The 24,964-nt window shown below is 39.4% G+C and overlaps 1 protein-coding gene across 2 annotated transcripts in view; it reads right to left on the bottom strand.

Annotated features, from left to right (window-relative positions):
- LOC309711352 (uncharacterized protein) overlaps positions 1–24,964 on the bottom strand; it is a 113,141-nt gene that overhangs the window by 75,770 nt on the left and 12,407 nt on the right. For both annotated transcript variants that reach the window (XM_082541619.1, XM_082541618.1), the window contains exons 2-4: positions 2,748–2,895; positions 2,311–2,469; positions 64–256 (exon numbers count right to left, since the gene is read on the bottom strand). In XM_082541619.1, the coding sequence (XP_082397745.1) occupies positions 64–256; positions 2,311–2,469; positions 2,748–2,895 (500 nt within the window). The remainder of the gene's footprint in view (positions 1–63; positions 257–2,310; positions 2,470–2,747; positions 2,896–24,964) is intronic.

Genomic DNA, 24,964 nt, shown 5'->3' on the forward strand with positions numbered 1-24,964 from the left:
AGAGGTGTCAGGGCTGGAGCCCCTTCTTTTTTTCATCAGTCAAAAGGTTGCAGAGCCACTTACTTCAAACGGAGTTTCAAAGCTCTCAATAATTCCTCCAACCATGAGCAGACCGTCGGTGCTGATCCCCATGCCGTAGTAAACCCAGTCCACACTCTCCAGCAGAGAGCAGTCCACATAGAGTGCGAGCCGCTTGGCAGCTACACTGATGGCCACATGGTGCCACTTTCCATCAGACAAACCACTAACCGGGAACCTGACAGACAGAGACATGCAGATCATTGGCTTTGTGTCTTAAAGTTCTTGTACGAATGTGACAAAGCAGTTGAGTTCAAAAAATGCTTTGGGCACTGTAATCATAGTAAGATAACTTTGTGTTGACATCTGGGTGCCGTCTAAATCTCAAGGACTCAAAATAAATAAATAAATAAATCTCAAGGACTCCACACATTCTGCATTCTTTCATCAGGCTCAGCCAAACAAACAAACAAACAGAATGAGCTCTTGTTCTCTGAGAAGGTTTAATCATGTCTTTCAGTGTGGGCATGTGTGTAAGTCCTGTGACAGCACATAAAAAATCAATTACAATACCCAAATTAAATTTGGCTGATCTCCTCTTTAAGGTCAGCTCCTTGTATACTTAGTCTAGTTCCAGCTAGTACTTCATGAAAGTCAGATCCAACCACTTGTATGTCCACTCTGTGATTTAACCAAAGACCTCAAACATTCACAGAATCAAACAGGTCAATTTGATCTCTGGATCTAGCCAAACTCTAATAGTAGAAACCTGATAGACATGCAGCTTTCTGTTAAAAAAGCTGAAATAAAATCATTCATGTGCAAACAGTACAAGATAACTACAGTATCTGTGTATGTCTATCTTTTGGCCCATTTCTGTATGCTGTCTTACACTGATGTATTGCTTCAAGCTTTGTGGTTCTTTTAGAGGAGAAACCTGCCAAGAGTTACCTAATAAATCATTTCTCCAAAGAGACAGCCAAAAGCAGTTATCTTCAAATAGAAACACAGGCTGCAAACAAATATACCTCCACAGAGTTCTCCTTTGTCTAACCAACAAATTTGCATACAATTCTGCTACGAAGCAGGAACGGGCATGAGCTGTTCTCTAATACCTCAACATCTGGAGTTTGTCAGTGATGGGTACAGAAACCATGCACTCACTTGACGGTATCTTGCTGGCGGACTTTTAGCAATTTTACTTAATCACTTCTGAATAATTCCTTTTATCTGCCAAAGAGGTTTCACAGGACTTGACACAAAAATAATTTATACTCAGTTTTAGGGCTGCACAATAAATCATTGCACCATCGAAGATGCGATGTGCAAAACAGTCACGTCACAGGACGTGCAATGTCAAGTACAGCAAATTAGCTTGAACATATCAGACTACAGTTTGATTTTTTTCTCTTGGTGTGTGATACTAAAGGAAAACCTGCATGGTTCTTTCGCCATGACTCATCCAAAACAGGAGACTGTATGACTGTATCACGCCAACTACAGAGTTTTTGGATTGACATGAACTTTACTTATATAACAGTTTATTTAGTGAGTGAAACGCATGGCATGTGTGTACAGAGCAATGCACGTGGAAGAGAGAAAAAACAGAAAAGGGAGATTTGGCTGCCAAAAAGAATGGACTGAAAAGGTGAGCCAATTTATTTATCTAATCAGAGACAGGGCCGGACTTGATCAGATAGAGAGAAAAGTGGCTTGTTGTGCTGGTATCTTTTAGTGCCAGCAATCTCAGTTCCCTTCCTATTTGCCAGTCTGCCCCTTTCCCACCGACAAACTGCAATCCAGGGCAGGTGAGTCACTGCAGCCCTATCAGTCCTTGATTAGAGAGGAGGCCAGAGAAAGGCTATTGATTATAGGTCTGCAATGAACCTGCACCTTTCAGTAGTGGTCTGTGCACTATTCTCCTCGCAGTGCCAAAGCACCTCAGATGTAATTCTGAGGACGTGAGCCATAATGGCAGACCCTCCGCTGCAAGCACAGAAAGGCTTCTTCTTCAGTGATTGCACTGCAGAAACCAATTTTGTAGTAATAAAATTCAACAAATGATTGTTGACACTCATTCCATAAGAATTAAAAGACACTTTTGGGTTGTTTTTTTTCTTCTTTTATTTTGAATTTCTATGCCCATTATGAATGGGTGCATTTATTCCAGATGGTGCCATTTAGAAACCACTAATGAAAATTATTTGATTTTATATTGCCGATATTGTACAGCCCTACTCACTTTCCAAATAATCTGGGTGGAGAAAAAAAAAAATCAAGAAGTGGACTCACTCATAGTGTCTCTGCTGCGTTCCTATGAAGATGATGGCATGAGCACTGATCCGCAGCTGCAGCATGACATGATTGTCGGCGCTGAGCATAGTGAAGACACTTCGTTCTTCCCTCTGAGGACTTCGCAACTGTACCAGCAAACTGAACTTATCTTCAAACCTAAACACAAACACATCACTTAGCCATATAATTGGTACTCAAAGGATAAATAATACAGCTAAGTCCTCTTTAATAAGTTGCATGTGTGGGCACAAACTGTACTATAAACACCAGTGGATAGAAACATGTTGCTAATTATAATGTCACACAATAAAAATAAACAGAAAACTCACAGGAGGACTGGAAAAAAAGACCATTATGAATTTTTTTCCCTAACTTTACCTTCAACAAGAGCAAGACAGAGCAGGAAAAAGTGAGAGACGAAGAAGACATTTTACCCATCGATGAAGATCTGTCTCAGAGGGAGGGCCAAGGTGGAGTACTGTCCCACCTGCAGGACCAGACACTTGCTCTCACCCACAGTCATGGAGGCATTACTGCTGTTTGTGATATGAAAAGAAAGCTCCTGCAGGATGTTCACTTCATCTGTTGGGAGAAAATAAAGAAAACGATCATAACCTAAAGTAATGATTCTCTAGGTGTTTTAATAATGCACCTCATTGGCAGGGAGGCAACTGTTTCATACCCGCTTCATTTTGACTTCTGTTGTTACTGATAAGAAGGCCCAAGTTTCAAGGTGTACTGCTGTATTTAACCAGAAATTCTGCCTGTACCACATCAGTCAAAACAAAACTGCAGTAATTTAGTTTTGTTGATGTGGCTCTGTTCTCACGCCTCCCCAAAAGCAGCAAAAGAATCGCCTCACAACAGAGCAGGCATCAGTGAGAACAGCGATGGCACTGAATAAGTCAGAAATAGCTTGAATAACATGAAATGTTGGAACTAGAGCACTTGAGGGGAGGTGGGTTGTAAAACAGCTTGCAGAGGCAGCCGTAACTGTTGGAAGCTAACACATGTTATAGCCCACCCTAAAGGAAACTCGGCTGTGCATTCCTGCAGAATATAACACGTGACTTACTGAATTTACTTTTTAAAGCCAATCAACTATATTTCAAGTATTTTAACAATTACAAGTCTTGAATTGATTCCTTATATTTTGCTACTGAAATGGGAAAAAGGTGTAACAATTTCTTCAAACCTCTGCAACTGTATATGGAAGTTTGGTATATTAGGCAAAAACAGAGTCTTTATAATTCTAAAGAGTCAATATTTAGTATGACCACTTTAACACAGCCTATTCTCTTAGTACCGAGTAGTAGTCTTCACAAATAGTTCTCCAGGCTTCTTAAAGGTCATTCAAAGCTCTTCTTTGGACGTTGGCTGCCTTGTGTTCTGTTCTCTGTCAATATAATCCTACACTGCTACAGTAATGTTGATGTCCGTGCTCTAGGGAGACCAATCAATGACTGACAGTCTCACGTGGTGAGATAGATGCTGAAAACTGAAGTTGTTGACAATCAGACACTTTCCAGATAGATTTTGATCCAACATGGAATACTGGGTGCATTTCTTTGAATTCATAATTTCATACATTTTGATTTGGATCTCCAAAACTACTGGTGGAAATGCAGCCCCAAACCACAACTCATCACTCTATCAAACCTTTTGCCACATGATTTTCAGTCCAGATCTTGCATAATTTGGCATACCGCAGCCTCTTCTCCCTTTTCTTCAGTAGATGGATGGCTGTCAAGAAGCCATCCATCCACAGTGACCATTTCTGATGAAGCTACAGATCTTTGGGAATCACCTTGTTGGTGCAAAAAAAAACAAACAAAAAAAAAAAAAACCCCAACATTTTTTGCCTGTTAAATTATATTGTCTTTGACATTTTTCAACTAATTACTACTGCTCAGTTCAACTTTAAAAAATATACAAGAAAGTCTGGCTACGTGGAAGCAAAACATTAAGAAATGAGGGTTTTTGCACAGTACTGTACTTTATCTATCTATGCCTAATCAACAAGGTGTGCTGCAGTAACTTCCTATTGTTTTCATCACACTAACGTGCACCTGTACCTGTAAACAAAAACATTTTTTACCTTCCTTAATAAGCCCATCTATACAAAACCAGGCCCATAACAAAATCCTCTTTTCAGCGTAATGTGGAAGAATTTGGCCTGCACAGGGCATTGAGCTCAACCCCATCCAACATCCGTGAGATGAAGGCTCAAGTGTCCACATACTTTTGGTCATGTAATATAAGCGTTTCAAGATTAATGCATCCAGCGGCGACCATGTGTGTTGTAGGCGCACCAAATCATTCAGTCTGCTAGAACTTAAGAGAAACCTTAGCATGCTGTGAACACAGCACTCACTGTTGGCATTACTAAAAAGCGGAAACCACTTGCGGTGCTGTTGCCTTTTAACGCTGCAGAGGGCTGTTACATATTTTAACCTGTTTTTTTTTTTTCTCTCTTTCTCTTTCTGCTGCCTTACAGTACTAAACAGTGTTTTACCCCTCCCCCATTGGCTTATTTTCTGTCATTAGATAGACATTACCACATGTGAGCAGGTAAAGTGCCATTCGTCACGACTTGCCCACAGGTGGGCTCGTTCATTACTCTGTACTTGAAGAACTCCTTTCAGAGGATTATGAACGCAGCTTTTCATCACATTTGGAGAAACTGAGTCACCGTTCTTAAGAAGACTGGCATTGTTGTATGGTGGTCACACACTCACCTGGGAGCTCACTGAGATCCCTCTAAACCAAAATGCCAATGTCATTACATAAGGTGCAGGCCTAAGATTAATTATGCTAACAGAGTAGGAGTATTTGAGCATGATGTGAGAGATAAAAACCTAACTAAAGATCACTGTCTGAATGATTTACATGAGCACACAACAGCAAGGGTGATTTAGAAGATACATAATTATTCCAGCAGAATAAACGGATTTTTTAAAAAATAGTTTATTTTTTAATTGATAAATCTGTGTCTGTCAGCCCCATCGTAGACCCACAGGCTCTGTCCTGCTGGCAGCAGAGCTGCACAAATCACCGCTCGACGAGTGCAGCATGATCACACTCTTCTGCTCGGAGGAAATACATTTCTGACAGACCCAGTGTCACATCAGCAATTTCAACATAAAATCACTTAGAAGTAAAGAAGGCAGAAAGAACTAAAACAGGCAGATGATAAAAGAATCAGAAATTAAAGTAACAAGAGGTAAAGCGCATAAAAGCAGCTGGTGCAAGCATTTTGCTTAAATAACCAAGTGAACAGATACACTCATTGACCCCTTTGTTTCTAATGAGCCAGTTCCTTGGAAGTTACTTGGAAAACAAAGTCAAGACGACCTGCTGAAAGTTCAAAGTGAGCATCAGAATGGGGAAAAAAGGTGATGTAAGTGACTTTGAATGTGGTCTGGTTGCTGGTGCCAGATGGGCTGGTCTGAGTACTTCAGAAACTGCTGATCTCCTGTGATTTTCCCACCATTTCTGAGGTTTACAAATAATGGTCTAAAAAGGAAAAATTATCCAGTGAGTGGCAGTTCTCCGAGTGAAAATGCTTTGTTAACACTAGATTTACCAAACCTGCGCAAATCCCCTGAACCTAAAACCTCCGAGAATTACTGACTTTTTTATTTTCTGGTGCAAGTCCCAAGGTGTTATTCACCCCTGCTGAGGTTTTCGCAGGGGTGAATATGATAATGATTGGCCCCAGAGGTTCCACAAAGCCTCCAACACGAATCACCGCTTCCCTGGTGCCTTTTTTGAATTGGTGTAATAAAGTATCTCATTAGGTTTCTCCATCCAAACTCTCACCATGTATTGGAGATTGTTGTGGTCCACTGCAGTTGACACATTTTTGCCCAGTTTTCACTATGAATAAGTACACTGCCTTCCGTCTCCCAGCTTCTCTTACTGTATTCTGAGTTGATCACTTTGGCATGCTGGATTGACTTATATAGTTTGGATATCATGCGACTCAGATAATGGGATTTTAATAGTGTGGAAAAAGATTCCACAAAACCCAATTCACTGTTTTCCATTATAATTTTAATGTTTTGATCAAAGTAATGCCTGACTTGTAGATACCTATAAAAATTATCTTGACCCAATCTATATTTTTGTTTTAATGTCTTGAAACTCAAAAATGTCCCCTCATGGGCCAAAGAGTAATTTGTAGTTAAACCTTTTGAGACCCACATCCTAAACCTATTATCGTGAATATTGGACAGAAAATCAGAGTCATAAGCAATCCATCTCAGTTTCCTAGCTGCTTTCTCCAGCCCACTTGTTTGAATAACTCCATCCCAACATTTTAGGAGAGAATCGTACATAAAACCACCCAAGATTTTATTTTATTTCTACGCTTTGTCTTATGTATTGACTTAAAGGTTCAACAAATAGAGAAAACAGAAGTGCAGAGGTCCCACATCCGTGACGGGTTCCTCGTTCTAGTCTGATAGATTTTGTCAAGTCTCCACTGATTTTAATCCAAGCAGTTGGTCTAGTGTATAGTGCAGCGACTGTGTCAATTATACCGGAATGGAAGCCAAATCTGGCTTTTTATGCATCCAAACTTATCATAAGTGTTTCCAGATTACTTTTTCTTTTACATATTTCATAATCAATAAAGTTTTCCTAATATTGTCCTGAGTTTGTCTTTGTCTAATAAAACCAGTTTGGTCTTTATGGATGGTAAAAAGTTTTTAACCAATATTAAGTACACTTACTGGTATTATGTAATTCCCACATTCTAATTTGTCTTTATTCTCTTTAGGAATTATAGAAATTATAGCCTCATTCCATGAAGGTGGTCTAGTTTTTTTTTCCAAACACCCAGTTGAATGTTTTTACCAATGTTGAGACTAGTTGTTCTTTCATAATTTTGTACCATTGTCAATTAAATCCATCTGACCCAGGGACCTTACCATTTTTTTAGTCTTTTAATGGCCTGTTCAACTTCTTCTTTAGTTATGTATGATATGAATCTCATATTTTGGTCGTTTGTAACTTGGCACAGCTCCAATTTTGCTAAAAATATTTCAATGGCTTCCTTACTGCTACATTCTTTGGGTTGGGAATACAGGTTTGATAGTAATGTAAAGTAAAGCATTCTTTGATTTTTTTCAGGGTTAGTTTCTATCCTATTTCTTACTGGATGTTTAATTTTGTGAATTGTACTTTCTGCCTGTTGTTTTCTTAACCTGTACGACAGAAGTTTTAATGTTTTAATGCCTCCTGTGTCATAATACCGTTGTTTTGTAAATAGAAGGTTCTTTTGAACCTCTTCTGTGTTTATTGCATCTATCTACTTCTGTACTTCTTTTATTTTTTATCCTGGCTGAATTACATAGTGAAACTGAGTTTTCTTTCACTAGTTTTCTAAGTTTACTTTCTAGCTCATGTAGCTTTTGCTTTCTGCGCTTCTTTAACACAGAGGAGATGGCTATGATCTTACCACGAACTACTGCTTTTATTAAGGCATCCCATAATATTACTGGTGAAACCTCACCATTATCGTTGTATTCTAAGTAAGATTGAATTTCTAATTTCAATGTGTCTTTAACTTATTCAGAATGTTTGCATTTATCCTCCAAATAGTAGATTTTGTTTCAATAGCTATGTTAAGTGTCAAGTACACAGGCTCATGATCTGAAATGGTACAAGTACCAAAGTCATATTCAACTAATCTGCATCTATCGCTTTTAAACTTCAGGAAAAGGTCAATTCAGGAGTAAACATTGTGCACGGAGGAATAGTGGGTACAGTCCCGTACAGTAAGGTTATGTTCCCTCCATATATCCACTATCCCAAGTAGGGCTTTTCGATATAACGATATATATCGGATGATGATATAAAAACGTCTATCGTTTCATTTTGCGCTACCGTTTGTTTCATGGTGTCGCAAAATAAACTGTTTACGGCAATATTTTTTCATCATTTTGATGGTCACTGTATTGGCTATATTAATTTCCTAAAGTTCTCTCTCTCTCTTATATTTAATATAACCACATGGACAAGTGCCTGTTTTTATGCATTGCCTTTAGCAACAACAACGGTAACACCATCGCGTGTCCGCTTGTTTATTTTCCACATAAACCTTTCACAATAAAGCTCAAGATCCTGTTGAGACTTGAATCACGAATCACGTGAAAGAGGATGCAGTTTTTACCGATGAGAAGCAAAAAAGGAGCCGCCAGGTGCTAAAAAATAAACCTTAGATTCAAACGTTAGAACAGGCTTTTCCCTGCAGCACGTCGTGTAATAAATACTCACAAAGAAAACGGCAGCCGTTACAACTTATGTCTAAAAATGTGTAGTTTCATGCATCGGTAAAACACTCGACTCCAGATACACGACGCCCAGCTGGAAACACCTCAGCTGCCCGAGATTCACAGAATTTACAGAAAATGTTAAATTTTTGTGATTTATATCGTTATCGGACGATAGATGTTTTATATCGGGATATGAGATTTTGGTCATATCGCACAGCCCTAGCTCTTTCATGTAATTATTAACCTTTTTACTAATACTTTTACTTATACTTTTAGTATTAGTAAAAAGGTTAATACCTTTTACTTATTAGTAAGTAAAGGTCTTTGTCCTCCCATTGGAACTATCCATTTTAGGATGCAGGCTTATGTTAAAATCGCCCCTGCATATTGGAATTCCTTAACTTTGAGTTGTAAATAGCTCAAGCACCTGTTTATAAAATGCCCAGTCACTACCTGGAGGCATATATACACTTAGCAGACTCACTAAGACTCCATCTATTTTACCCTTAACCATAATGTATCTTCCCTCCTTATCTTTATGCTCAGAAATAAAATCAAAATTACTTTATTGGAAATCAAAATTGCTACCCCTGTACGTCTCCCAGAGCTATGTGAGGAAAAATATATCTTGGAGTATCCCATTCTGTTTAATTTTGTATGTTCACTATCAGTGAGATGAGATTCCTGTATATATGCTATCTGAACCTTATTCCTTTTTAATTGCGATAACATTTTTGATCTTTTAATTGGATTTAGTATGCCATTTATATTTAAAGAGACAAACTTTATAGGTCTACTAGACATCTGACTGTATTACAACCTCATTGGCATGCAACCAACTTAAACTATTTTTGCTGGTATAGCACCAAATCACAACAGTCACGCCAAGGTGCTTTATTTTTGTAAAGTAAAGACCCATCAATAATAGAGAGAAAACCCCAACAATCAAATGACCCCCTTTGAGCATAATAAAACTACTTAGACAGAAAAGTCCACAACTACATTTGGCACAGATGTTAACCAATTAGCAATTGATGGAAGTGAGAAACGAAGCAAACCAGTCTATCATTAAAAAAACTGCAGTACTCCTGATGTCCACTTGAGGCTAACGCCAAAAGCACACACAGCCTGAACACACACAATGTTTTGTCTCTATGAATAGTTTCCCTCTTCGTAACAACTGTGTGAGAGGTTAATTCTTCACGACTCATCTTTCATAATCTGGTTAAAGCTTAAAGTTATGGGTGTGGCTGTTTTACTAGTCAGTCACCCGTGGGTGAAATTCTAGTACGTTATTAGTCTGTTACTTAGCACTAATTAGCAGGTGTCTGTGTGTTAACTTTAGCTGAAAACGTACTCCTCTGGTCCAAATGTGGCACTGTTACTTTTTAAAAACTAGTTCATTATGTTACTTGTAGCATGCCTTTTGCCCTGCTCCTTAACACCTCATGAAATCCACTGTGACATAATTACCAGTTAGCAAGATAAACCTGAAGCTACAGTCCCACACACTGGCACAAATCTCTATCCTAACTCTATCCTAGCACACAAGCTCTTTCTTGTAGTGTGTAATTATTAACACACTGCTGACAGAAAAACTAAAGTGTCAAGGCGATGATATGAAGGCTACAATTCTCCTAACATTGATTTTGTTACCTGCTGATGCTCAGGCTCTGGCTGCTATGCTTGGGACGACATACACGCTGCTCTGGGTTCTTCACTAGCTTTACATTCTGTGCTGATCAGTGTTGGTCAAGTTACTTGAAAAAAGTAATCAGTAACTAATTAATGATTACTTCCCCAAAAAAGTAATCCCGTTACCTTACTGATTACTTATTTTCAAAAGTAATTACTTAGTTACTTTTTAAAAACATGATTTACAACCTGAATAGGTAATAGATCTTTCAGCCCAATACTACTTTTTCTGCATAATCCATCATATAAAACGTAATCAAATGGAAAAGTCTCTTTTTAAAACTTGTTTTATTACTTTTAATCTTTTAACTTTATGCATCAAGCAAAAATTATATGCAACATTCTCTGACTGGAAGAAATTTGTTCAACATTTAAACCTATTTTCTGCACATTCCAGCACATAATTTTTTTGTGTGTGTGTGTTTACACTCACTCTTTCAAATAAATGCAAGTGAAACACAGCAGAAAATAAATAAAATCAAAGACTCAGCGGTCCTGTTGCTCTATTTTCACCTGTATAGCAGGCGGAGGTTTGCCCTGGTGCAGGTGTGCCGCAGCGGTCAGTGGAAGAATCCGCAAGTTTCTCTGTGAATTTCACATTGCGTGGTAGCGCACTCGGTGCTTGCTTGGACGTTTAGGGGTTTTTTTTCGCTGTAAAAAGAAGTTTTCTTCCCACGCAGTGAGCAGCGGACGCTAATGTTTTTGTCACTTTTTACGGAATCAAACTCAAAGTAAGGTCAGTACTTCCACGCTTTAAACGCTGCACGCTCACACTCTCTGCCGCACTCGATATATTATCCATTGTTGATCTGCATACAGCTGTTGCCAAGAACGTCGCACACGCTTACGTCATTGTCATGAGACAATCTCGCAAAAAAACAAAACAAAACATGGTTTTAGTAACGCAGTAACGCAGCGTGCTTACGGGAAAGTAACAGTAATCGAATTACCTTTTTTGCAATAGTAATCCCTTACTTTACCTTACTTTAATCCTTACTTGAAAAAAGTAATCTGATTACAAGGAACACGTTACTGTAACGTGTTACTGCCCATCTCTGGTGCTGATGCTTGCAAAGAGTCGATGTTGTGTGTGAAGTAAAGCACGTTTGTTTTGTGTGCAGTTTTTGTGTTTTGTGCAATAAAGATACAAATAATTTATATCTCTGCTCTTCAGAAGTTGTAGACCCCTCCGCTGTTTTCCTTCTACCTACACACCAACTGAGATCAGCTGACTGTAGTGCACATGTAGGAATAAGAGGCACACTTGACGATCTTTTTTTATTTCTCTCCTCCCACCATCCAACTAAAGAATCTTTGTAATGGAAATAATGAAATAATTGCATTTGTAATTTGATTGCTGAATTTATTAGCGTGTTATAATGTTGCATTACAAAGTAACACTGAAATATGTTCACTTTGGAAAGAAAAAAAAAACCAGCAAGCAAAACACAAATTTTGCAGAGTTCAGAATCTGAGTGACATCACAGCAGCATTGTACAGTCTGTGTTAACCGTCAACGAAAGGAGGAATTTGGTACTAGCGCTGGCAATGTTAGCAACACTCAGTAAAACTAATCTAACATTGTTTGGTTATTAAAACATGTGATTAATCATTTCAAATGGCTCCTAAATACATACACAATATTTGCACAGGCAGTGGTTAACCTCATCCACTAGTCTGTGGTCAGTTTTGACTATTTTCTTACTTTAAGACTAGTCAGCTAGTCTATTTTTTTTTAGCCTCGCAATAATCAGCCAGGCAAATAGTTCACACAAATGTCACTATTAGAGAGCTAATTTTGTATATATTGGACTTAAAAAGGAAAAAAAATATGCTCAAGAGTCAGACCAATCCCCAACTTCAAAAGCAAATGAATTTAATATCAACAGCATCACATGATTCTCATGTAAGCAAAGGTTAAACCTTAGGAAGTAAACACAAACAACATAAGAATATACCAAACAACAACAAAAATCATATACACTGTACGTGGTTTTCTTTAAATTCCCCAGCCGTTGTAAAGTTTCTTGTCTTATTGCTAGCATGCTACGTTCTGGTCCTCTTCATAAATCTCTTCGGCTGCCTTCTAATGAGGGAAAGTGAAAGTCTGTAATAAATGAATGCCTTCATGATGAGCCACCATTGTCATAGAAAAGAATATAAAAGCCTCTCGAGAGACATAAAGACAAAAAAATAAAATACACCAATAATTCTGTCTTTACATCAATAGCTACTACAACTATTTGACTTACTAAGTTTAAGGAGTGCTGACAGTAGATGTCTTGGGCAACAATGAGTTAACAACTTTATCTTCACTGATGCTGATCCAGAAATATAAGCACTTGAAGCTTCACCACAATGCAGTTTAAAATCAGAGAAAAGCTGTGCGGTGGGATGATCAGTCATCTGCCATCTTATTGGAAATTGTTTTGTGTTTATGAGGCACACATATGGTTCCCATGCATTGCTCCATGAAGCTACAAAAACGCAATCATTCAACGTGATTTCTACACACATCAGCAACCGTAACCGAGTGTTGAAAGCTCTGAGCAGTGAAAAAAGATTAGCTGAAAGTTTCAACAGATGGGGCAATTCAAAACCAGAAACATTTTACATAAGCAGAAAAAAACTTTGAACATGTTCCTTGTTTTCTGGAGTGAAAAACCTCAAATATTCCCATTCCACAGGGATGATACTACGGTGTGAACATGAGCACCAGCATGTGGAACAAGATTTTCTTTGGTTGGGACTTGTAAATTGTTAAGAGGATGGAGACAAAAAGGGTACACTCCAGAGCTCAAATTCATTATTCTAAAGTGCAGACACACCTTCGTGATTTTTTTGACTCAGACATCCATGAAGTATATAAAGAGCTTATGCAAACTATATGACAGGCCATTACTGTAACAGCTCTGGTGCATTTGCCAGCAGCAGACAATGGCACTACTCCAGAATTAAGCCGATGGACTGCACGCTTACTTTATTTGTGTAAATCTCTGGAGTTATAGCAATTATCAAGCCTGGCTGGTGCCCAGCTGTGAGTCAGTTCACTGCTGTCACAAACATGATGAGTCTGAAGGCAAAGAAAACAAAGTAACTTACTCAAAGGCCTTGAAAACAAGTGGCCATCAATTAACAGACGACTTACATTTTAGGCTTTATCTTCATCTTACTGTATCGTCTTTACTTTATAATACAGCACAACTTGAGGCGACTGCTATTGTGATTTGGTGTTATTTTAAAAAAAAAAACAACTGTCAGTTAAATTAACCGATACAATGTGGTTGTTTGCAAAGCAATGCCTTTAAACCAAGCGGTAAATTAAAAACTTACACATTAAATACATAAGCAATAATCATAAACTGTACATAAAAGATAGAAGCACTAACATTGGCATCACCATGTGATTTTCCAGGGACTGCATTTTGAAGCCTGAACTTTAGGATTTTAGCTGTTGTTTTTTGATTTTGCATCCATAAACTGTAATGCACAGACACAGACACCCGGTATTGGTGTTAGCCTAAAAGCCTATTAAAAAGTCTATAAAGCCTATTAAAAAGCCTATTATTAAAAAAGAGAGAATTTCACTCACCAAAATTAGAGCATTTATCATGTTGTTAGATTAAAATGCACTTGCAGTGCAAACAGAGGCCCGGTTTAGTGGGGCCTAGCAGACAGCTACCGCCTACACAAGCCTGTGTCAGCACAAATCCAAAAGGCTGTTATAAAGGGACCAAAACTGATTTTGTACCAGACAGTAAACATGTAATAATCATCCCTGAAGTTGTGTATTTTAACCAGTAGTTGTTGGTAGTGTACAAAAAGCTAGGTTCGTTCAGATGTACTGACAGAAAGGCTGCTGCCGGAAAGTCTTGGTTATCACCTTTTTACTGGGATTTTCCACACACTGATCTTCCGGCATGATAGCTGAAGAAGTGAAACAGCTGTCTGCGTGGCTTTCTCCTGGCATGTTGGGGCACACAGGGGGTCACTGAAACATGACACAAACACCAAATGTTTCCTCGCCTGAGGCCAGAGGTGCAAACTTTCGTGTAAGCAGATCAGTGGGGCCCAGGTCCTTCAAACCCAGACGAGCACACTTCTACTGTTTACATTTTACACACAGCACCCTGTAGCAAATGCCAGGGCACAGAGGAAGAAGGGAAATGCATAAAGTGTCAAGCTGACCCGCTGTCTGTTACCTGCAAAGCAATACAGATATTCACAGAAGTGGGCCATCTAGCTGGTGAAAAACAAGAGCACTGAAAATGATGATTTTTTCCTGGATGTGTGCAAGGGCGCATGTTTGCTGTGAGACGCCAGAACAATTATAATAAGAAGACAACATGTCAAATGTGTCAAATTCCCACCCATTCTGTAGACTTTTCTGAAGCACTATTTCTTTTTCCCAGCAGAGCTATTAGTTAATGGGAAATGATTAATGACGCGATAATCACACAGACATTTTAAGACATCACCTCCTCGGTCTACATCAGACCTTTTTCGCCTCTGCCTCCTAGTCTGGCCCACTTCCAGCTGCTGTAATCAGGGGAAGTGGAGCCAGCTGCCGTGCTGTCCTGCGGTGGGATCACATTACCCTAATAGGCTGAGACAGACCAACAGATAGCTCAATTACTGCACTGCTACAATTACTGGCCTTTGCTCTGGTAGAGGGGGCATCTCAAACAGGCAGAAGATTAAAGACTTCCACCTCCTCTGGCAGAAAACAAGGCCTGGGGAATCACTGGGCCAGAAAGTAGGAAATGAGAAATGGAAAGTTGGAGTGAATACAGGAAACATAAGAAACGATTGAGATGTTCCTAAACATCTCAATCATTCCCTCATCAGAAAAGCCATGAGTGATGAGCACACCTATGACCACGCTGACCCGTAGCTGTACTGCAGATTGTCAAATGCTCACAGATGCAGCATTCATAATGGAAATACCTCCTGCTAGTACAGCAAGGGACCACTGACTTCATGAAGACTGTCTATCATGGAGTAAGAGATCCAATGTTGGGATATTATTTCAAGAGCTGTCCTTTACAGGGGATAAACCAAGCTTACGTAAAACCTGGGTTTGTGTGAAGATGGGCTTGTTAAGTGGGATTACAGCCCAGTGGAGGTCACAGAGGGATTTAAGTGGACTGAATGCATCTAACAGACATGTTTTTGGCCTGTGTGTAATACGGCTCAGGGAACACAGTTGATATCAGCTCTTGTCTTGAAATCCTACAATATCGGAAAAGCAGGAAAGACATGCAATACTGAATGGAGGTTGGGGGTTTGTTAGCCTCCCCTGGCAGTATATTTAGGAGTTATTATGTTAAAAAGGGACAACCAGGCAGACTGGAGTGTTAGAAGCTATTTTTTAAAAAGCCTGTACACTATAATAAAGTCATTATAATCTCAACACTTGGAAACCGTACATATAATTATGCCTGCCTTTACACCACACTGCTCCAAGGGATAACATTCATACTGTTTGTTTGCTTTCAGGCTAAATACTTCATAATGTCACTTATCAGATGTAAGCCGCAGGATGCGATCTTTCTCTTGCTTTACTTAAAGTGGTTATCCACAGCAACTAATCACTAAGCACTGAAGGCTTGAAGAGAGACACGAAAACTTCCTGTGCTGTTTTTCCTCTGACTCAACTGCTTCCGTCATCCCAAATCCAAAGAGAGCCTTAATAGCACTGGAGCCAGTCCTCAGTGAGGAAAATTAATCATTACAGTGGCATAAGTTAGAGGAGAGAAAGGGTCCCTTTGATATACTGACTGCTAGGTGCAGGGCAAATCTTTGTTGAGCGATGCTTCACACAATACTGATGACCTCAGAAATATTGTAACTGGAGAGTTACAGCACAGGGATTTCTTATAAAGCGACACACTACTTCACAGCAAACCAAAATATCACAAAGGCACTTTAGGTTTTCTTTGGAAGCGCTTCTGAATAAAACCGAAGAATCACCCCTTTAAAAATATAATTTAACTTTAAGCTTTAAAGTTTAAGCTGTAAGCTGTGAGCTTAAATCTGTGCTGTAGGTATGTTGTAACTTCAATCCCTTATAAAAACTCCTGTAATGCTCTAATGTGATGTGCACCTCCCCACAGATGTAACTATGCATCACACTCCCAAAGACTGATTTGCCCATTCGTTTAAGCTAATTACAAAGATGCAGGGGTTAATACATCCTACGTATACAAGAATACATTATTCTATGAGGAGATAAAAACCAAGACTCAGGGTGTCACAAGCCCAGATAAATGGATTTCATAAGGAAAGGCCCCCGGCATAAAATCTGTGACAAATCAAATGTAAAGACACATCTGCTCTGGCAAGCCCTTGGGAAATAAAGTAGCAGCAGATATTACCCATACCAACAAAAAATGGATGGATGAAGACATGAGGTGACAAACATTCATGTTTATGGCAGTTCCCCACAGCATGTCTCCTTGAAACAATGTTCTTTAGTTTTCCCGATAACTGAGGAAAAGTCGAGCAACACCAGTCAACACTTGCCCTGATGAGCATACCTCCGGGTCAAATTCCTCACTGGAGTGAATGGCACTAATGACATGGATACAGGCCTTCATAGTTTGAAGGCATTTCCTGCAAATCAAAACAAGCACACTGTAGATGTGAGAAATGACAAATATTTATTTTGATTCAGCTGTTTGAGATTTAACAGCAAGTCTGAAACAGACAGCACTATGTACAGACGAAAAAAGGCAACCTTTAAACATCTAAGCCAGGTTCCATGAACAGTTATCCTATTTTCACCCTTTCCTAATTGTACTGAAATGCCATTAGCTTTGTTTTCCATGTTGTTACTTCTTTTTCACTTAAAACAAAAAACTTTCTTTACAGTTTACTAACAGTTAGTTTCCTGAGTGGTACTGTTTTGTTTTACTGTTGTCTCTTCAATAGCTTTTTTGGGGGATGAGTGGGGTCATTGTATGTTGCACTATACGAGCCACCAAGACTGCACACCTACAGGAGGTGGTGACCCTTGGAAACCCATGCTATGAAGCTATTCTTTCTGACACATGAAACATTTGTTAAGTGTAGTTTTTGTACTTGTTTACTCTCTGTCCAGCTCACCTAGTTGTTATGTTCGGGATTTCAAAGAAGCATGTTGCCAACAGGGAATCTGTTGAGTGTCCTCTGCTCGACAACCTATGCAATATTAACACTCGTGACATCTATTTTTTTTTTAAATTTACATTTATTGGCCATCATAAATACTGACATCGATGGATTTTTAAATATCTGCTAATAACATCAGCCTGTTGATACATCAGTCGGGCTGCAATGCCGATTGGTTGAAATGATGGGTTTAACAGAAGAAAGAAACGCATTAAAACATCAAAGTGCTGGAAGACTGAAGGAGAAACACACCTCCACTGGAGCGGAGGACAAATAAGGAGCACCCACTACCACTACACATTACTTCTGTTATTATCATAGCACAGGATTAAACAGAGTAGCAGCATCACACACAACAGCAGCCTACAAAAACTTGTGGCGCAGAAAAATGCATCATCTTCCCAACAGCTCAAGTAACTAACTGACCAATCAAAAGAAGACTGGATGAATCAATGCTGAATGAATACATCAACTATGCACAACAACTAAAATTAAAACGAGCATGTTTTGTGGTGGGATTTAGTTAGTTCAGTAAAAGCAAATATAAGCTGCTGTTTTCACAGATGTTGTGCATGAGAGATGTACAATGCACATCTAGATCCAGGAACAGATTACATCCTGGGATCACACCTTTGGGGGCTGCAGAACAGATGAAGGGGTGAAAGGGTCTTTGCAGACAAACTCCAAGTACATCTGGAGAAGCTGATTTTACAGACAGACAGTCTCTTAAGCTGGGCTCTGCCCAGGCACATAAACAACACCTGCAGTAATGAACTGGCCTGTGTCCTACAAGCAACATGAGACTCTGTTTTCCCATGTCAAGAAGAAAGATTTATTTTAAGGCTTTAGTTCTAGAGACAAAAACATGACAGAATTTGAGGAAATTATTTGTGATTTTATGCTCATTAATGGTTTTATAACACTATTGTTTCTTGCTTGTCATGATTTGTTTGCCTCCTTTTTGCTGAGAAATGCATCCTCTGAAGCTGCAACCACATGGGGTGAGGAAGGCTCTGAGGTACACATGTCTCACATACCAGCTAGAAAAATAAAGCTGTGGAGGGTGGAAACGGGTAGGGCATAACAGCCTGTAAATTAACATTTTACACGAGATGGGGAAAGCAGAGAAGGGGCTTTTGGGTGGCCTCGTGAGCTTGTTAGTCAGGTAGTGAGCCTGCTGGAACACTGAAGCAGAAACACATCTCCACTGGAGTGGAAACGCATAGAGTGAAACAGGGTGTGTGCTGGACAATGGACAAACCACCAGAGACCAGGCCCACCAAGAGATCATCAGGACTAGGAGGAAAAAAAAAAAAAACTTGTCCAAGGAAAAGAGGTCAATATTTCCACAGAAAACATTTATATGTAGTGTCAACACTGTCTCAGCAGCCTGAAATTAATTTTTAATGCATAGCACTCCGAAGTTTGTTGATTTTCTGTCCCGATTGTTGTTTTTGTTCAGTAATCTTATAGTCATGACTCACAACAGAAAACCAGATTAGTTTCCCAGGTACATAACTGATACTGTATATGTTTCATGTTACACTGCAACCATGTTACTACAATAGGGAACCTGATTCATGTTCTTTCCTCTCATATAAATGTATTTCCAGACTGAAATGAAACAGGATCCGGGCCTATCAGTGTGTGAGAACAGCACCGCATGACAGCCGCTGCTGTTACCTCTGTACAAACAGTGCTACATACATCTGTGCTTTCTTTGTGTGGTTAAAACTCTAGAATTAAGTCAAACATTGCGTTAAGTAGACTTTTTCTGGATCAAATCATGCTGCTATGACACTTTGAAAGGCTCAACCAATGTCCAACAAAACAGGTTTTGGCAAACTAAATTAACAAATAAGTTGCAACAATTTTCATTAAACGATCCATTTCAGATGATTTTCAAATTCAAATTCAAATTTCAAATTCAAATTTTATTTGTCACGTACACAGTCATACACAGTACGATATGTAGTGAAATGCTTGGACAACTGCTCGTGACCTAAAGAAAACAAAAAAGGAAAAGGCTATGAATAAGATAGGAAATAAATATGAAAAATTAAAAAGGGTAAATTTAACTAGGAAGGAATAAAATATAAATTAAGGTTAAAAATGAAATAACTGTACAACACAAATTAGAATGAAGGGTAAATTTAACTGGGAAGAATAAGATAAAGATAAATATATAAATTAAAGTTGAAAATAAAATAACTGTACAACAAAATACACAATACACAATATAGAACTATATAAGAATGTATGAAGAAATCTAAATATAAATAAATATATACACAATAACAGCAGCTGTACAAGTATTAACCGGAAATGAAGAATATAGTGACCAGTGTTGTGCAAAAACAAAGTCCAGAAAGTCCAGTGTGTGTGTAAGAACCATATGTGTGGGTCAGTACTGTGTGGTGGTGTGATTGAGAGACCGTATCGCCTGCGGGAAGAAGCTCCTCCTCAGTCTCTCTGTGTTGGTCTTCAGGGAGCGGAATCGCTTTCCTGACCTCAACAGAGAGAACAGTCTGTTGTTGGGATGGCTGAGGTCCTTCACGATCTTCCTGGCCTTGGTCCGGCACCGCCTGCTGTAGATTGAGTGCAGGTCAGGGAGCTCGGAGCGGATGGTGCGCTCAGCTGACCGCACAACCCTCTGTAGAGCTCGTCTGTCCTGCATGGTGCTGTTCCCGAACCAGGTTAAGATGTTTCCCGCCAGGATGCTCTCTATGGTGCACGAGTAAAAGTTCCTGAGCACCTTGGAGGGCAGTTGGAAGTCTCTCAAGCGTCTGAGGTGGTAGAGACGCTGTCGGGCCTTTTTCACCACGGTGTTGATGTGACAGGACCATGACAGGTCCTGCGTGATGTGAACTCCGAGGTATTTGAAGCTTTCCACTCTCTCCACTGGGCACTCGTTGATGACGGGGGTCTGGTAGTTCCTCTCCTGCTTAGTGCTGAAGTCCACTATCAGCTCCTTTGTCTTACTGACGTTTAGAAGGAGGTTGTTCCTCTGGCACCAGTTCTCCAGATTCCTAATCTCCTTCAGGTAGGCCGTCTCGTTGTTATCAGAGATCAGGCCCACCACGACGGTGTCGTCAGCAAACTTGATGATGGTGGTGGAGCTGGTAGTGGCCACACAGTCATATGTGTACAAAGAGTACAGCAGGGGGCTCAGAACACACCCCTGGGGGGCTCCAGTGCTGAGAGTGGTGGAGGCTGAGACATGTCCGCCCATCCTTACTGCCTGTGGTCTGCCAGTTAGGAAGTTGGAGATCCACTGACACATAGATGAGCTGAGTCCCAGATGCTCCAGCTTGGTGGTGAGTGTGGAGGGAATTATGGTGTTAAATGCAGAGCTGTAGTCTATGAAGAGCATTTTAACATAATTCCCCCTTCTAGTGTCCAAGTGAGTGAGTGATGTGTGGAGGAGATGAGAGATGGCATCGTCTGTGGAACGATTTGGACGGTAAGCAAACTGTAATGGGTCCAGTGTGTCTGGTAGTGAAGAAATGATGAAGTCTCTGACCAGGCGTTCAAAGCACTTCATCACTACTGAGGTGAGGGCTACAGGGCGATAGTCATTGAGAGAAGCAGGGTGGGGTTTCTTCGGGACGGGAACAATGATGGACTCTTTGAAGCATGTGGGGATCACCGACTGAGATAAAGAGATGTTGAATATCTCAGTGAACACAGGAGCTAGCTGGTATGCGCAGTCTCTGAGGATGCGACCTGGGATGCCGTCTGGTCCTGCTGCTTTCCTGGTGTTCACTCTCTTGAAGGCTCTCCTTACTTCATGCTCGGAGATGACGAACACGTTTCCAGTGCTGGCAGTATCTTCCTGTCTGCAGCCGTTAGCGCCGCTAACACTAGCATTGTTGGATCAAAAATTTCATCAAAAATGGCTGTAACTCTCTGAGTATGCTTGGGAAGATTTTTGTCTTTTTACAATGTTTCAATTGCAACTTATTAAATCTGAAAGCACAAGTCTATGCATACTTTTGCAACTATAACAAAGTCAAAAACTATTATATGGTTCAACTGGCTATTAATTCCTTCTTTTTTTTTTCTTTTTTTTTTAAATTCTTGCTCTAATGTCTCTTTGCAGTAAGTAGAGCTGAATCATCAAACAACAGCTGAGACAGCAGCAAAGTCATTCAGCAACTAACTGGTGTGCCTGCACAGAGATCAGCACCACATACTCTTTTAATCGATGGATAAGTAGAAACTATATTTAGTATGTCGACTGTGTGTCCAAACTGTGTTTCACAGACATTCTGGAATCTTGGGTAACATTAGATGAACACACAAAATTTACTAATTCATATATTCCAATTATTCAAAAGAAAATTACAGGCTTACGCAAATTTCAGCAGTTTCCCAGGTGAAATAACAAAACTAAAGGCCATTGGGTTAGGGTCTGCAAATGTGGCAGAAACCCAGAATAAGCCAGATTGTTGACAGGTATGCTTTGTTCTGGTGGGTGACCTGGTAGACAACTGGCTTGATATATACTGATAGAAACCCTTATACTTCTCAGTGCTGATTAAAAATCATTGGACTGCTATCATGCAAATTTAAAATGGTGAAGATACTAAACATTATAGCTGCTAAACATCTGTGTTTGTCGTGGGCATGCTGATGTAGCCATAGCGCTAATGTACTTTAGTATCCAGCCACACAGACCCATGCTGTATTCAGCAAGCTTCAGTGTGAATAACTGACAAAATTTGCACCTTAATATGCAGAAAATATTGTCTAACAAATAGTACTGGTACTGAAGCAACTGGTCAGTCAGCTGTGTTATTTAATGACATTTATTTATTTTACAAGACTTCATTTCATCAGCATAGTTACAAGATGCAAATCAAACCCTCATTGTGATCATAAACACTGCTCTTTCATGTCGATGTCATCATTGTTATGCAGGAGATGGTAGGTGGGGTGCCTGTTGGTTCTGTGCTGTATGCATCCTGACCCTGAGAGTCACATGTAGTTGAGCTGGTTACTCTTCACGTCTGCAGCAGTAAACAGGCTGAGAGCATGCACCACAGTACCGAGTAGACTGAACAAATCCATCTCAGGCAATAAACCACAACACATGGCTGACTTAATAAAGAATAGATGTCACGTAGAAATCCTCACGAATGTAGAACAATTAGTCCCAAAAAAAAAAAAAAAAAAAAAAAAAAAAAAAAAAACAGCATCTGCTCACATACAGCTTTTAAAAAAATTTATTAGACCACCGCCCAGTGTGAGGTAAATGCCACAGCTGCCTTAAATTAATGGTATTGGTAATTACCAAAATCATTTTTCAAAATCATCATTGGGTAATCCATCAGTACGCATTAGCTCTTTAATCAAAACGATATTTTTAATGTTAAAGAAGAGTGAGGGTCTGTGCTTGTGTTTACCTCTCCATTATTTTGCAGGTGGAGAGGTGAGGTTAGCATTAGGTGTTTGATCCACCTGTGGGAAGAGTTCAAGTCTGTTTTGTGCTGGGATATTCTGCTCCTTTCAGTTACCAGGCTCATGCATTAGTGAATCATCTGTCTCTCTGGGACCTTAATCTCCTTAATCTCTGAACTTGTGACACATTCCATCCAGAATCAGCTTGGAAACTCGGAAACGTGTAAAGAAAAAGGGCTCACCAGCTCTGCCTTCAAGCTCACTCTCCATCAATTCTCCTCACCCACCTCTGGAAACTTGCCTGCAAACTCAGACATCTCCCAGGTCTAAACTCACCTCTCACTTAAGTAAGATCGTTTCCAATCTCTACGATCCAGTCCACAAACCACTGACTCCATTTGAGCCACCATTAACTCTGTCCTCCTCTGCAGAGGTCCTGTGTGTGTGTGCCTAGTATCACACCTTCACACACTTTAGATTTGCTTATTCACCTTTTTGTGAAGAAACAATTCAAACACACAAACTCCCTCTTCACTCTGCTTTCAGGGTCCACGCCAAAAAAAGATGCCAAGTAACATTAATTCACCTGCAATCCTGAACAGCAGAAATTCAGTTCTAGTGGTTAATTGTTTACTAATTTCTGACTTCTCAGAGTCCAGTCTGCCGGCTTAAATTTGGGTATAAAATTTGAATTCAGATAACATAATTTTTCTTAATGAATAACATTTTAATTTTTAACATATTTCTAAAATATTTGTATTTTTCTTCAAATTTTCTGTCTAATAAATTTGTTAAGCACTGTATGCTGTGAAGTTTTGACCACGGTGTTAAAACTCCATTAACACAAACAGAATTGAAAGTAGTAGCTGATATATTTTTAATACGTTTAGGAATATATAAAATTTTTCATTCACCAAAACCTTATATTGGTGTTTACAGCCTGTTTTGAGGAACCCCTTCCCTTATTTATATTCCATTATTTCAGTTCCAGTTAAAATCGGCACTGATTGTTGCTTGCGAGCATAAACCTTTTCTCATAAATGTCGGTTAATTTTAAGACTACCATGCTGCTGCTGCTGCTGCTGGAAGCAAAAACTAAGCTTTTGTCTGCTTATTTTGTTGTTTTTTGTTTTTTGCCCTTTATCCTCGTCCCTCTTCCCCGCTGTTTTTCTTCCCCTCTTTCTTTCTCCCCTTTCTTTTCCCCAGTCAAGTCTGTCCCGTATTTAGCAAGTGAAAATAAAATAAAATAAACAATAAAAGGTGAATCAAATAGACCATTACGGCAAGGCTGGGATGGTCCATTTGGTAAAGTAAATCCATTGGGCATCTTTCTTCGCCTTTAGACAATAATTTTGATGGCAAAAGAGCCAAACAGGCAAAAAAGGAAAAAAAAAAAAAAAAAAAACTAAGCTGGGCTGTTTGTAAAGTTTAAATCTGCAGATTTGCGTTGTGGATACGAGTTGCAGACAGAAAGGCTAAAGAGAGTGCAATTATTTTAAGAGCCAACTGCAAAGATAAAAGAAACAGCATCTGATTTTGGTTTCATTAGAAGGATAATAGTTACCAGCTATTGAATATTTACTAATAATAATAATTAAGACAAACATGAAAGCATAGGCATGTTGATTATTTATTCAATTCGTTCATGCAGTTCAAAGTGCAAAATACTTCTTGGCTGTTAGTGTAGCATGCACATGTTGTGTGATCATGACAGATGATCCTGCAATAACAAAAAGAAACTTTATGAAGTCAATTTTCTCTGTAACTGAATCCCTGACGTACTTGCTCTTAAACCTAATTTTAATCTGGTATGGCAGTTGGGTAACTCTGCTTAAAAAAAATCAAATCGTCATCAAGTATTTTGTTGCACAGAGCATCAGTTTTTCTTAACACTTTCACAATGATGTAGAGCCCAGGCTGTAGCACTGATTACCCGCTTCTTGCTTACGTAAGGATAAACTTGAATGTGTCCTGTGGACAAACAGCAAATCTGCACAAGCACAAACACACATGAACACACACTTCTGCACAAAGCTGAAGGTCTTTGGGCAAACTTATTTGATTGGCGTGGCACAGTGCCATGCAGGCAATCCATGAGGAAACAAATCCAGACTGCGGTC

Source organism: Aulonocara stuartgranti (assembly GCF_965226115.1).
Source record: "Aulonocara stuartgranti genome assembly, chromosome: 7".
NCBI classification, from domain to species: Eukaryota; Metazoa; Chordata; class Actinopteri; order Cichliformes; family Cichlidae; genus Aulonocara; species Aulonocara stuartgranti.